Source organism: Euprymna scolopes, chromosome 7 (assembly GCF_053919585.1).
Source record: "Euprymna scolopes isolate OS-2025 chromosome 7, ASM5391958v1, whole genome shotgun sequence".
NCBI classification, from domain to species: domain Eukaryota; kingdom Metazoa; phylum Mollusca; class Cephalopoda; order Sepiida; family Sepiolidae; genus Euprymna; species Euprymna scolopes.
In genome coordinates, this window is record NC_136488.1 from 126,904,604 (window position 1) to 126,920,059 (window position 15,456).

Consider the following 15,456-nt stretch of genomic DNA (forward strand, 5'->3'; position numbering starts at 1 on the left):
TCCCTGTGACAAGAAGGACCTGATATTTTCATTTCAAACTTTGCTTTCATATAAGCTGTATTGCATGAAGAGGTCTCTAGTTACTGGTAATTAGCTGACCGAAACATGCTCATGAATGTATAGCAACATTTTACTGCTTATGTAAAAACGAAGAGTATACCCTGCTCTACTTCGGTATTGAGCACTCTTGTATTAACCTTGTTAAACTTCATTGGTTACTTAACCTCTGGAAAATAATAACCTCAGATTATATATATATATATATATATATATATATATAAAATCACTACAACTCCTCAGAGTGGCTGAATCTAGCGAGCCACTCTGATAAGTCGTGGATAATTATATTTTATAAAAAACAACAAAAAAAAAAAATAATAATATATATGCCGCTCCCCATTTAAGGGGTACCAAATTAGTAAAAGGGAAAATTATTCCCAACTCGCATTTAGGTAAAAATGCACTTTCGTATAAATAATTGAATTCATTCAACTTATCACAAAAACAAATAAAATAACATCTATATCTATCTATCTATGTGTATGTGAATGATAAAATAATTTCTATTTTTCGACACAATTTAAAGAAAACTACTTGTATTTTTTTATTTTTAAAATGCAAAGAAAACAGTTTTGTGCATCTTAAACATTGTGCAATATTGATTTGAAAAGAATGTTTATATTTCTGTCTGAAAAGAATGCATTTCTCTTTGAATCATTAAACTTATAATCAGTAATTATTTCTTTGCTGGAAAGACTGTACAAATTACAAGCAGAAATTTGTGTAATGTTGATTAAAAGTATAGATTAACACGGGAACAAAGTAAAAAATCAATTATATAATCTTATTATAATTTGCCAAACATCCTTCCGCATTTAGCTTAAGCTATGTCATTTCAGGTCGGTCCAAATTTCCAGAAGTATTATGATTATCAGAGAGAAGGTTTTGAATTATACATATATACTAGCAAAAGTACCCGTTGTTGACTGGGTTAAAAAACAGCCTACAGAAAATGGACTCTGATTTATGAAAGTATGATAGGTTATGAAAAGGAAGGGTTGTAAATTTGGGTTGAATTTGGAGGTATCAAAACCAAAGCAAAATATGATGAAAGTAAAAATAAAATAGATAAACCCCATAATTTATTATACTATACCTGTTCACACTGAAACGCTTATAACAATATTCTGTGGATCTATAATAAAAACCTTGTTAAACTTTGTGACATATTTCTATTCTATAGAGGTCAGGTGCGAACAAACGCCTCATAATTTTATTATACCATATTTCTTCAAACTGAAAAATAATTATCAAAGTATACTTATGCAGATAGATATGAAAAGTCTTTATTAAAGTTTGTGCCTATTTTCCTTCTATGGAGGCCAGGCGTGAACGCAGACCCCACAATTTTATACCATCTCTATTTAAGTTGAAAAAGACTTATCAAATTATTCTTATGTACATCTATATCAAAAACACTTGTAAACGTTTTTTTTTTAATTTTTAAATTTTTTATTTCCATACTTTGCGGACCAGGCGTGAACGCAGACCCCACAATTTTAATGATACACCGTTCTGCCAGATCAAACATGCCCATTCCTGTGTCTCGATACCTCTATCATTATATGTAATCAGTTTTTTAAAATAGTCAACCATATAGGAGGCTATTCGTGACCAGACACACACACACACACACACACACACACACACACACACACACACACACACACACACACACACACACACACACACAGTTTTATATTATAGAAGATAATAGGGCTGGGGCGATTTTTATTTTCTCTCTTGTAATGAACATATTTCATATATCAGTATAAGATTACAAGACATGTATACATCTGCCATAAAAAATAACGAAGAAATATTGTTTTTCATCAATGTCTGCACTAATATTTATGTGATGTATGAATTGGTGAAAAAAAAACTAGCAAAAAAACGTCTCAATCTGGAAAGTTGCAAACATAAGAATAAAAACATCAGCCTGTATAGTGATAAAAAACAATAGAAAATGGAGATTAGAATTTAATTTTCCAGTATTTATATATATATACATATATATATAATCGACCAAAAGTTAAATAAAATGTTGAACTACTACCCAATCTAAGACTAGACAGATTAAACAATGTCAGAATCGAATGTGTACATAAGCTCCAGTGAACATCTCTGGGAAAACCTATCTAGTGTCTGAAACCTTCCATGACTTTAGCAGTCTCAGTAACTAGCATCTCCCTGATTCACCTGATTGTAACCCCATGTGAGATGCAGTTGAGAAAGTCACCAGTCATATCCCCTACAACACCAGGAATGTGATGGTGGCTAAGTGCTAGCGATATAGACTTACAACCTGTGTGTGCGAAATTCGAATCAAGTTCGTTCCCCAAATATACTTTCACTTGGCGATGTTGGTAACCTTCATATAGAAGTACCTGATATCTCTCTAAAAAGAATTCTAACTGGAAATATTATCTGCTTCATTCAAAATGAATCAATGAATGATGCTCAGCATCCTGCAGCCTTAAAGATAAGTTGATTGTCAGGATCAAACTGGTCTTCATTCATTCGAAGGACACTAAAGGTCACATGCTCTAGACTAGTAAAGTCCCACTCCATCAACGTACTTTGAATTTTGAAAATGCATCAATTATTGACCAACTAGCTGAATATACCTAGTGTAGCCAGGTTGAAAAATATTGCCACACGACCAGATTAATTGCATACTATTTAAGATACACAGAATGTCCCAACTTCTTACAAAAAGTGACCACATGTTACATTTAGGGAAGCATAAAACACATCCATCTTGATCTATGAAAATTAAATGTGAAGTAACTTTCATAGCTTAAGCTTAAAGTGGAAATTACTCTAATAGCTTAAATAAATAAGCTTACTTTTGGTTTTAAACGCCACTGTTGTCAGCTATTATATCTCCTATATAATAATTTGACTGCAGAGATTCCCCTCTATACCAAAGTATTGTAGGTTTGCAACACCAGATGCCACATACAAATTTAATACATCTTGCCTATTAGCCACTATTATATGTAGCTTTCGACCACAACTACAAACACATTCAGCCATGATATTAAAATGCTACATTCCATCAGACATGCATCACAATCGCAACAACCTCTTAAGAGGAAGGAGTCCCTATTTTTCTCTCTAGACATTTAGTCCTACCATTACTACCAGTTGTCACCGGGTCCTATTCTGCATTTTTCAACTATAGTATGATTACACCCTTTGTAACTGACTAAGACAAACATAGACATAACATATTCTTTCAGATTTCTGATTACAAAATGTCTCCCTAGCAAAGTTCCACATTTTCTCATTGACTGAGACCATACATTCTCATATTCCAGAATGAAACTAATTCCTAAATAAATGAACACTTCTAAAAGTTTACAAACATGGTGTCGCTCTCTGCATAAGACGCTAGCGCTAAAAAAAAAATAAAAATACAAATATTGTAACCACTCATAAAACAGACACTAAAATACTGACAATCTTAATTACTGGAACCATTGTGCTCAAGTAAACACCTTTATATGCATAACGTCTTTCCCATCTTTGCTTGAACATCCGGAAGACTAACAAAAATGTAAACGCAGCAACGGTTTGGGAATGTAAACGTAAAAAGTACTGGACCCCCCCCCCAAAAAAAAAAGAATTAATTTCAAACGCTCTCTAAGTATAGAGTATACCCTGCTCTACTTCGGTATTGAGCACTCTTGTATTAACCTTGTTAAACTTCATTGGTTACTTAACCTCTGGAAAATAATAACCTCAGATTATATATATATATATATATATATATATATATATAATCACTATAACTCAGAGTGGCTGAATCTAGTGAGCCACTCTGATGAGTCGTAGACAATAAAACGTTATCATCATTGTTATTGCCTTATTATTGTTCCGCTTCATCGTGCTAGTTTACAATATTTCATCCAAAATACATCAATCTCTTAAAAGTATTTAGAATAAAAAAAAATCTTTCTTTGATCTTTCCTCTCTATTCGACCTTATTCAAAATATTTGGAGAAAAATATTCTTATATATATATATATATATATATATATATATATATATACCGTATACTTCAGCATATAAGACGAGGTATAAAATTGGAACAAATTTTAATAAATTTATCATATCGGTTGGCACGAAACCATGTTTGTTTAGCCTAGGCTAGAGATTGCAACATCTGGTATCTTATGAAATATTGGTTTTTAAAGATGATTTTCTAACTTTAAGGGCCGTCTTATATGCCGACATATACAATATTTAAAAAAAAAAAAAAAAAAGAAAAATTGTTTTATTTCTTTCCTCATCAAACTTGTATGAAGGTTGAAACATTTTTTTTCTTCTCATCATATAAAACTATTTAAAAATATTGCAAGATATTCAACAGAAGAATAAATCTGCGTATGTTTTTGAAAAGAAAAAATGAGCTCCAACCAAGGCCATAACTTACACAAGATGCAACATATATAACATTCGGCAAATCTTACAATAGCAAAGATTTTTTAGCTGCTAACATGGCACTGTCATTGTTTCAAGAAAATTACATTCTGAAAGGATTCTAACCATGGCTAAGATTAAATACAAATTCTCTACGAAAAAGTAATCTATATAAATAAAGCAGATGTATGTCTGCATGTAAATATTTAACCGATAAACTCTTAAACTACTAGTCACATAACACTGAGATCAACAGGAAATAGTAATCATACACCAAGGATGGTTTATAATGAGTAAAATATTTGCTTGGATGGATGAATAACGCGTACAGAAGATGGTTTAACTAGAAATTTTATGACTAAAAATTAGGTATGATCAATGTACGACTAATTGACACTGCTACTTATTAAAGCAACTTCAGCACAGGCGATCGACTGTGTCCGTCAGCGTAAAATATCAAAACGATCTTGTTATAAACAATAAAACAAAATTACTTAGAAGTTCCGAGAAGTTATTTTTGGCAGATATCTTTAAAAAGATATTTACTAAAAAAAAAAACAAAAGAACTCCCGATTTTATTCAATATTTCCTTTTACACAAGCACAAAGACCAAATTTTAAAATAATATCACATTTAATAATAAAGTGTCCAATATGTTTTTTTTTTTTTTTTTTTTTTTAAATTGGTTTTCTTTAAAAAAAGATTTCAAGAAAATCAACGAATTTTAACTTACTTCGAATATAATATATATATTGTGATACATTTATTAAAATGTATAATAAATTATTTTATTGATTTTAACCGAGAGGAGATATATTTTCAGTATATTTTATTTACTGTATCATTTTGGAGCCAAAAGATGCTCGTTCACATTTTGTAAACAAAACAAGAAAAAAAAAGGGGAGGAGGAGGCCTGCGAGCAAGAGTAGAAGGGAGAGACAGAGATACTGTGAATGAAGGGTGGAAGAGGAGAGAGAAAAGATAGAGAAATAAACCGTATAGAGGGAGAGAAACTGTATAAAGAAAGAGATCGTATAGAGAGAGAGAGAGAGGGGCCTGAAAAAAGTTGTCAGCATTCAGTGGAGCTTCGCGCTTCAAAGCGACAAGACATAAGTAAGCGAAGGTCGGGGTGGCGAAGCTGGCGGTGTGGTAGCGGTGCCGCGGAGGTAAATATGAACGACATAAGCCGATGATCAGCGGTCAAAGTTGGAATATTGACTGAACAAAAGAATGAACCCAGCGAAGGAAGGATCCATAGAGCAGTGAAACTTTTACTATAAATCAAGGGCTTCGATGAGCTTCGGAAAACAAATACATGGAGCAATTAACACGCACGCGCGTAATGAAACAAATAATCCGAAGGACAAAAATATGAAAATTAACCTGCGCACGTGTAATCAAACACAAACAATTTACAGGAAAGAAAAATATATATATATATATATATATATAAAGAGACAAAAGAAAGGTCACATTTCAAAGGACATTGAGTTTTCCAATCAAAACTTTCATTTCTCCAACATCTCTCTCTTACCCTAGAACCTGTATCTAATTGAGCAGACGATTTCTTGTTTTATGTGAACATTGACTGTTAATGTTTTTCTCTCGGTAGAATTTGAATCATTAAATCATTTCATTTAGTTAGGCATATTTAATTTTCTTTTCTTGAATTGAATTTTATTTAATTTTTATATGAAAAGTTTGTTAATTTTTCGACGATACTTATCCTTGTGATTTCGTTGTCCAGCACATTTCATTTTATTGTTGTCTTCGGGATGGTAGTCCCATTCCCATAACAACGCATTATCAAGGAACCTGGAAAACTTTATTTTTATATATTTTGTTACGTCACCCAACTCTACCGTCCCCAGTAGGACTGGGATACGTCGTAACAATATATATATATAAAAATTCCAAAAAATCACTTACCTATAAAAAAATACTAATCAATGAGTACTTCCATTCTTCATTGTTAAGAATTTATCCATATTTATATTTCATATTCTTTTTAAATAAAATGCGTTTTAAGCGAGTATTAAAAAATAGCGTGACATAAGATGTTTCAGAAGTGTAATAAAAGGAGACAAATGTCTCCTTTCATTTGTAAGAACTATGGTGGCCGGTAAGCGCCAGAATTAATCTCCTTTTCTATTGCTGGCTGTAAACAAAAGTTAGTAAATATGGGCCATCGTATTTAAAAAATGATCCCATTTCACTTATACTCGACCGATTTTTTAAATTAATGAAATACATGAGTTTTTTTATTTAATATATTTTATATCGTCTTTATGGAGTGATTTTTTTTTTTTTTTTTTTTTTTTTTTTTTTTTTAAATCTAAAAAAAATAAAAAAATTGAATGAAGCAGAAAAAATTGTAGGTATTCAATCTTTTCAGGACAAAATTTTAAAAATGTGAGGTTTCACTGAAAAAAAAAAAATCAATGTAGTTTTTTTATTTTTTTTAAAAAGGTTTTAAAGTTTTGACTTTATAGGTAAATTTGTACAAAACTATTTTTTTTTTGTTTTAAATTAGATTTTATTTATTGATCTTTTATCTTCAGTTTGTGATATATAAATCTGAGGTGAGAAAGTTATTTTCATTTTAATAGACATTTCAAAATGGGGGGGGGGGTGAATTTAAAAAGAACGTTTGTCTAGAATATTATATTTGGTTTATTGGAAATAGCATAAAATTTCGCATTAAACCTGCAAATATTGTAAAAATTGAACCAATGGAAAAATTTTGATAGATTTTTAAATTTAAAAAAAATTTAACTCGTAAAATTCAATTCATTTTATTACATAAAAAAAAAATGGCTGCATGAGCATGCGCACGCACTTTGTAAACACTGTTTTTTAAAAAATGAAAAATAATATTTCTATTATTTTTCCAAAAACTTTAAGTTTATTTTGGAAGTATATTCCATAAAGAAATAAAAAAAATAAAAAAACACTTTAAAAAGAGAAATTACGAGTTTTGTATATTTTATTCGCAGTTTTGTGTTAAGGGTGTCAAAAATTCTGACACTGCTACTGGAAGCACTGTTTTGGTTTTAATTGTAGCTGATGGCGCACAAGTAATTTTATTTTATTTAAAAAATTTTTTTCAAATTAGTACTGTATATTAGGTACAATATAATATTCAATAGAGAATTGGCTCTGTAATAATAAATATGAAATCTGCATGAATTAAAATATAAGCATATTTTACGACCCCCTTTCCCCAGTGTTAAAATAAAAATCGCTCATAGAATTATGCATTTGGTTTTATTTATTCAAACTTATCCATCTCTACATTTATAGAAATTTGTCAATAATTATCAAATTTATCAATCGACTCATTTTCGTATTTAAAACATAAACTAATCTCGCAGGAGAATTTTCCCACTGTTTTTTTTTTTTTATTTTTTTTAACCGTTATATCAATTATCTTAGAAAAATATTTTTCGTGTAAAAAAAAAAAAAAAAAAAAAAAAATCAGTTGCACAATTACCTAGCCTATTATAGCCATGGCTATAACAGATCCATTGGCAAATAATCTGTTTATTTCTTGGAACTATTAGGCTAGTAGTAAATATGAAGGGCCAGAATTTCCTAGATTATTTCATTAGTTATGCATTCTTTCCTGATGCACTTCAATCTAAAATTTAATGCTCTACTAAAATGGTTATGTAAAAAATATTATTTTAAAACTTGAATAGCCTTAATTTGGAGTGGACAAAAGTGAAATACCAAAAGTTGAAAATGGGGCGGGGGTGGGTGGGAATTATTTAATGTAAAAATTAAAACTGTAAAATCAGGTGGTTCAAAAAAATCTATATATATAAAAGCGAAAATGTATGCATGTATGTATGTGTTCGCTTTTTCTGTATGTCTACAAAAGGCTTCTTTCAGAGAAGCTGTCGCTTGCTTCACAACTTTTTAAAACTTTTTATATCATCTCTCTCTCTCTCTCTCTCTATATATATATATATATATATATATACACAAAAAAGCGAAAATGTATGTATGTTTGTGTGTCTGCTAAAAACTTTCGACAGACGCAACGAAAATTCACAAACTCGGTATCATATCGAAGCCCCATCCTTCGCTTGAAAAATATCGAAAAATTGGCCAAAAACGTTAACTTTTTCACCCCGAAATCGACAATTTTCGACGAGGGGGGGGGGTGTCAACAAAAACGGGTTTCTTGTAACGATGACCGATTCTACGCATGCGTCAGATGACGTCATGACGTCGTGACCTGATTTACTTTAAATAGTTGAAAAACCGAACGCATTTCGTATACGTCGCTTTAGTGCAGTTGATTAGCGCGTTTGTTCATTACCTAAACGTTTTGGGTTCGAATCGTGATGCGAGATGTTTTTTTTTTTTTTTTTCTCGATTTTTTAAATTTAAATATTGAACCCTGTGTTATTTAAGCCATTTTCCACGTAACGTTCGTTTTCCTGTTTTTTTTTTTTTTTTTTTTTTTTTTTACTTCGCTTATTCTTAGTGACACCCCAAAACACCGGGGTATCCACCGATTTTTTTAAATTTTAATATCGAAAAAGGCTTATTTAAGCCATTTTTCACATGTTTGTTTTTCTGTTTTCATCGTTTGTTTGCCTTACGTTAGATTTTTTTTGTGTTTTTTTTTGTGTTTTTTTTTGTTTTGATTACCCCCCCCCCCCCAATTAAACCGTTGAATGCTTACATCGTCATCATCGTCGTCGTAACACTCGACGACTTTCAAACATCTTTCACTAACTCATTCTGGCTGGCCGATTTTATTTTCAAACTTCGCTTCAGGGCTTCGGGTTTGATCTTCTTTATTTAACACCTCACACTCCTACAAACACCCGGGCAAACACAGTTAACAATGAAGCTCGCCTGTCTATTTAATTTGCTCGATTTCGGGAAGATAAATATTCAACATTTGTCGCTCGCCGCATGTGGGTTAGTCTTTTTCCTATAACATCTTGGGAAAATAAAAATCCCGCAGTCAAACTTGACCTCATTAACTCATTAAAACGGGCACCTGCCGAATCCAAGTAATTAAATAAATTCAAACGTGTTTCCGTTAGCATCTCGCGGTGGGGCAATCGTTAACGTCGCATGTTTTTTTTCTTTTTTCACACTTTAATTTACAACTTAGCCTCAAGGGTTCGGGTTCGATCCTCATACTTACTCTCCCCCCCCCCCCCACACACACACACCCGGGCAACGCCGGGTACCCCTCGCTAGTATAAGATAAAAAGAAAAATAATTGATTAAATATAAAAAGGAAACGTTTTTATGTCTTATATTGGTTGTTAGATTTACAATATACACCAACCAAGATAAGAATTATAATTTGAATAATTTAAATTATCATTCGTCATCTAAAAAAAATTCTAAAACTAAAAAATTTAATTTTTAATTTTAACCAGAAATTCATTCAATTATCTTGTTTTTTAATTTATAATAAAACAAAAATTATTTGAAATTATATAAAAGAAAATATGTATCATATTTGTTTAGAAAGCCAATTCAACGCAGAAATAATCAATATTTACTTTTTTTTGAACTTGTTTGAACTTAAACAAATATTTTACTTGTTTTAAATTGATATTTCGATGCATCACCATCTTCAGAATTTTGTTCTGTTTTTTTTTCTTTCTTTTTTTCTTTTTTCTTGCCATGTTGTTAGTTGGAGAAAGAAGATCAGTCTCTTCCGGAACGATGCGTTTATTTTAAGTTCAAACAAGTAAAAAAAAAAATATTGATTATTTTTGCGTTGAATTGGCTTTCTAAATTTTCTTTTATTCAAATTTAATCGATGCTCTCATAACTGAACTTAAACCACTTATATTTGAAATTAAATTTTTAAATTTTCCATCAAGTTTTTTTTTTTTTTATTCAAAATTTATTGCAACTTGAAATTGAATTTTTAATTTTTTATTATTATTATTTTTATTTTTTTTTAGGATGGGTTAGTGAAGAGCAATATGGACAAATTGCTTTTTTATGCTTTGTCGACTCCAGAAAAACTGGATCGGATAGGAGAATACCTGGCCCAGAGAGTGAACAGGGATATTCACCGGCATCGCAGAATTGGGTAAGTAACTGAACTTAATAAAACCCGATGCGTTGTTTAATTATACTAAATTTAAGAAACTTATGAGCCCACAATTTCCCCTCGGCTATTGGTGAAATCGCAACTTGTGTTCCATTGACTGCAACGAATTGTTTCCAATGTTGTTTTTGTATGCTGACATTTTTGGGGTTTATTTAACTCTAAAATCCTTGACATTTTGTGAAACAGTTAAACAAAATCTTTCTTTCATATTAACATGGCATGTGAAAAAAATGAATTATATTAAAATCACAAATGAATCATCATTTTTTTTTTTTTTTTTTTAAACAGTAAAAGACCTTTTTTTATTTTAATAATACTATTAGGGAATTCAATTTTAATAAAAAATTGATCAATAGTAAAAAAAAAAAAAAAAAATAAATAAATAAATAATTAAAAAAAAAAAAAATCAGATTACATTGTAATAGACACAGCTTTAGGGAGATGCGCTGGAAAATCCAAGCAATCTTCTGGGCCAAAATTACTTTCTAAATGAACACTTTAAACATTTAAAAATTTAAAAATTATGGTCAAATTTTAAAGTTTCACCTCATGTTATATCACAGAATTTTCTTCATTTACAGCTTAAGAATATTCTCAAGTCTGGTTTTTGTATTTAATATGTTGTGAGTGTCCTGAGCTCTGGAATGAGCAACACCAGGCAACATCTCACACCTGCTAATCTTGCAGTCATATTGCAAGCAGTTTAATCACTTTATATGCACTTGTACAATCAAATTTGAAAAGTTTGAATAAAGAATTTCATATATTTATTTTAAGTAGAAGAATTTAAAATTGTTGTAATGAATTAAAGGAAGAGGGTGTAGTGTTATCATAAATATTACTTATTCCTATTTCAAACATTTAAATCAATAATTCTAAGTTAAAAAGAATTATATGTATTCGTGTTTAATATATGGTAATTGATCCATTAAAAAAAATTTTTTTTTTAGCGATTCTGTAATATTTAGTTGTTACGCTCGTCTGAGCATTTAAGGGAGTTATCTGCCCTTTGTTTATATTTACCTCGCCACTTTTATTTGGGACATATTTTTTGTTAATTTTATTTATTAAATATTTGGATATTTTATTCAAATATTTATTAAATATTTTTTCGTGCATGAGTTATCCATGGACATGTGTTTCTGAGTATCACCTGTTTAGCCATGCTGAAGATTGCTGATACGCAGAAACACATCTGCATGAATAACTTTTATGCACAAAAATATTTAACGAATTGAGCACTACTTGTATGTCCTTTTACGTAGATTAAACTAAAGATATAATAATATTAATCTTTGTCTAGAATACTTATTCTAATTTTGATCAAAATTGATTACATAATTTTGATTATAGGAAATATTTAACTTAAAATTTAAGGCTTAATAAAAAAAAAATTGAAATTCAGAGAATCTTGCTTAATTGGTGCCTAATGACTATGGATCAAATTCAATGAAAATTTGAAAGATTTGAATTTTCAAATAGTTTTTTTTTTTTTCTATACTAAAGATCCTTTAAAATACCCCAAAGAAAATGAAGTTTTGGTAATCTTTATTGATTGATGTCTGGTACCTATTGTTAAAATTTCACAAAAAATGGAGGTATCCTAATTTTTATCAAGTTACCAGTTCCTTTTGTATAAATAAACTAAATATACTCCACATTTGGACCTTTTATGTCTACTATTGGTTTCAAAATTCATAATGACCAATTAGTTCATGAATGGCTACTGTATATACAAATATATAAACATATATACATATCTAGCTTTATTTAGATAGATTTTTGTTTTGTTGCAACTTTAACCTTTTTCTCAATGTAATGTCTTTATTTTTCAGTTTTGTATTTTTGGCTATGGATGCTTTAGACCAATTGCTGCTGGCATGTCATGCTCAGGCCATTAACCTCTTTGTGGAAAGTTACCTGAAAATGGTGCAGAAATTGCTAGAATATGATAATGTTGATCTGCAGATACTGGCCACATCATCGGTAAGTTCGGATCATCTTCTGACATACTAGCTGTTGTTTAGGTGAAAGAGTGCTATTCTTGTATTTTTTTTTTTTTGTTCAAATAAATAAAATTCTTAAAATTAAAAAAAAAAAAAAAAAAAAAAAAAAAAAAACTTGTGCGTTTATTTAGACTTTAACTTATAATGAAAATTTTAAGTAAAGAAAATGCAAAAAAAGTCTTTATGTACCCGTCATGAAATAAAGATGGCATATTCCAAAAATCAAATTTTACGATTAGCTAAATGGGAGAAATACTGGTTGCCAAGTTTTAAATTTTGCCAAAATTCAAGGGCAACAATTTTATTTGACTACAGAGATTTTGTTTGTATTCAAAATAATGAAAACTATTTAATTGCTAAAAATCGTAATATTTGATTTAAAAAAAAAAAAAAATATTTGATCAATTTTTGTGATTTTTAGAATATAACATCTTCGTGCTTTAACAAATAGATACACCGTAAAGGTTTTTCTTTTTGTTTTCCTAAATAAACTCAAGTTAAACCCCAAATTTGTAAAACAATTTTTTTTTAAAATTAGATTTTAAGAATTTCGATTTTTTTATGCTATTTTTGATTTTAAAATGAAAAGAAAAAAAATTAGTGCAATTATAAAATTAGATTTATCCAACAAAATCATACATATGGAAATGTTTCAAAATTTTCCATTTTTAATTTTCTTAAATTTATTGGAAAAAAATAATACATATATAAAAATGTAACTGTGTGAGGAATTCTTCACTCCTCATCAGTTGATGACCCGTAATCTTTTTATTTACAAAAACCAAGTGTTTCTTCTGGATATGTAAATTGAATAGTAACGTCTCTTGGCAATGGTGACAGTCACGGTCCAAAAATTTTTTTTTTTTTTTTTTTTTTTTTTTGAAATATATTTTTTTTATATATTTTCACCCTTATGGCTGGAATAATAGAAGCAACAAAAAAAAAGAAAAACAAGTAACTGTTTTTTGCTCCAGGGTTCGTTTACTTTATACAGCAATATTAATTGCAATTTACCCTCGACCTACTATACGGGTAGTGGCAGCTTTAAAAACAAGTGTTCACTTTGACATCAAACTGCTAAGAAAGAGAACTGGACCTACTTCCTGAACATTAAACTTAACTTTATCTCTGATGGAAAATCTCAGTTCTTTGTTTAACTAACTTCATGTGCAATTTTCAACTTTTAACACCATTTTTACGCATTCCAGTTTAATGTTACTATAGAAAGATTCGTGTAATGATGATAGAAGATAAGAATTATGTTTGTAACCCAGTATGAGAGATTTTAAAGTAGTTTATATATATATATATATATATATATATATATAAATAACCGAACAAAAAATCGACTGTTTCAGAATTTTTTTAGATGAGGATTCATAAATTGAATCATTTTGTATTAGCATTTTCATGTTGGTTATTATTTATATCCACAACGTTTCATGTAAATCTTTTTTGAGCTTGGGGACCTCATATTTATTTTCATCATTTATCGTTCACTAGTTTTTGACTTTGAAGTAGTTTTTTTTTTTTTTTTTTTTTTAATCTAGCTTTTTACATTAAGTGGCTACATACCTGGTCTGGAGTAATTTCATAAGAAAAAAAATGTAATTTTGAGCTGAATCCTTTATTTGATAATCTACCTAAACATACGCTTAAAGAAGGTTGGGAATTACATTGATTGAAATTTTGTGAATGTAACATCAGAGATGAGACTAGTAGCCTCAATTAGAAATGATTTTTTTTTTTTATGCATTTTCTGTTTTAGTGTTATAACCCTGTTTAAAGGATTACAAGGAAGACAGAACATGAGAAATGAGGCACATGCACATATTTAGATATTTCTATCTATAGGATTTATTCCTAAACTGATTAACTGATCATCATGAATTTTGGAACACAACTGCTATGGGTAAGGGTAGGCTATATTTAGTTTAATTTAGTCTTATGCAAAGTAGACGGAGGGTGTGGGAATCCTTTGTGAAAATATGGATACGTCTGATTTTAGAAATTTTAACGAGATATTAAACATCAATTAATAAATATTACTCGCATTTTAATTTCTTTAGAGTAGTTTAAAGGGTTTTAGATATCTCCTTCGAATATTTCAGATTTACATTAAATTTGATTCATAGGCATTAAACATTAAGAAAGATTCACTGAATTCTTAAAACCCATTAAACCTAAAAAAAAAAAAAATGATTAATTTTTGAGAATCAAAATCAATTAATGGATTTTGATGAAATTGGAATAAGGATTCTTAAGATAAGGATTAGTAGCATGATATCTTGATTTTAATTTTCATAGGGGTATTGTTGTTCAAGGAATTTTATCCTTCTAGGATGAGTATTCTTCTAATGAATGTATTTGACAAAATTTTTATTTTTTAAAATTATTTTCACTGGAAAACTTTTTAAAGAAATAATAATAAAAAAGGTAAAATAAAAATGCCCCCCCCCCTCCATGTTCATAGTCCAAATGTACTGCTTGAAAGTCGGTCAATTTCAACAAAATTAGTCTTCAGTCAATCATTTTAATGTTACTTGATATTTAATTTGTGCCCCCCCCAGTCTCTTTAAAATATCTAAGAATGTCTTTTTTTTTTTTTTTAAATCTACTAGTGAATATTCTGGCAAGCATAAAATATTGCAGTATTTGGTTGAATTTCCGTTATTATTTCTCATCATAATTATCATATGCTGTAATTATCTTATTCAGTTTTGCCTGCTTCAGGCATTGCACATTTTATCTGCAAATGCTTGACATTCTTTTGAATGATCTTTAAGAAATAATGCAACAGACCCCCCCCCCCCCAATCTCCATTCTCTTTTTTGTCTCATTCTCTCTGTCTGTCTCCCTCGC

General features: G+C 29.6%; 1 protein-coding gene across 8 annotated transcripts in view; it reads left to right on the forward strand.

Moving 5' to 3' along the window:
• The window catches only part of LOC145279936 (protein EFR3 homolog A-like), a 271,461-nt gene that overhangs the window by 114,240 nt on the left and 141,765 nt on the right, over positions 1 to 15,456 (forward strand). For all 8 annotated transcript variants that reach the window (XM_080131520.1, XM_080131519.1, XM_080131515.1 and 5 more), the window contains 2 exons: positions 10,437 to 10,567; positions 12,424 to 12,574. In XM_080131520.1, the coding sequence (XP_079987646.1) occupies positions 10,437 to 10,567; positions 12,424 to 12,574 (282 nt within the window). The remainder of the gene's footprint in view (positions 1 to 10,436; positions 10,568 to 12,423; positions 12,575 to 15,456) is intronic.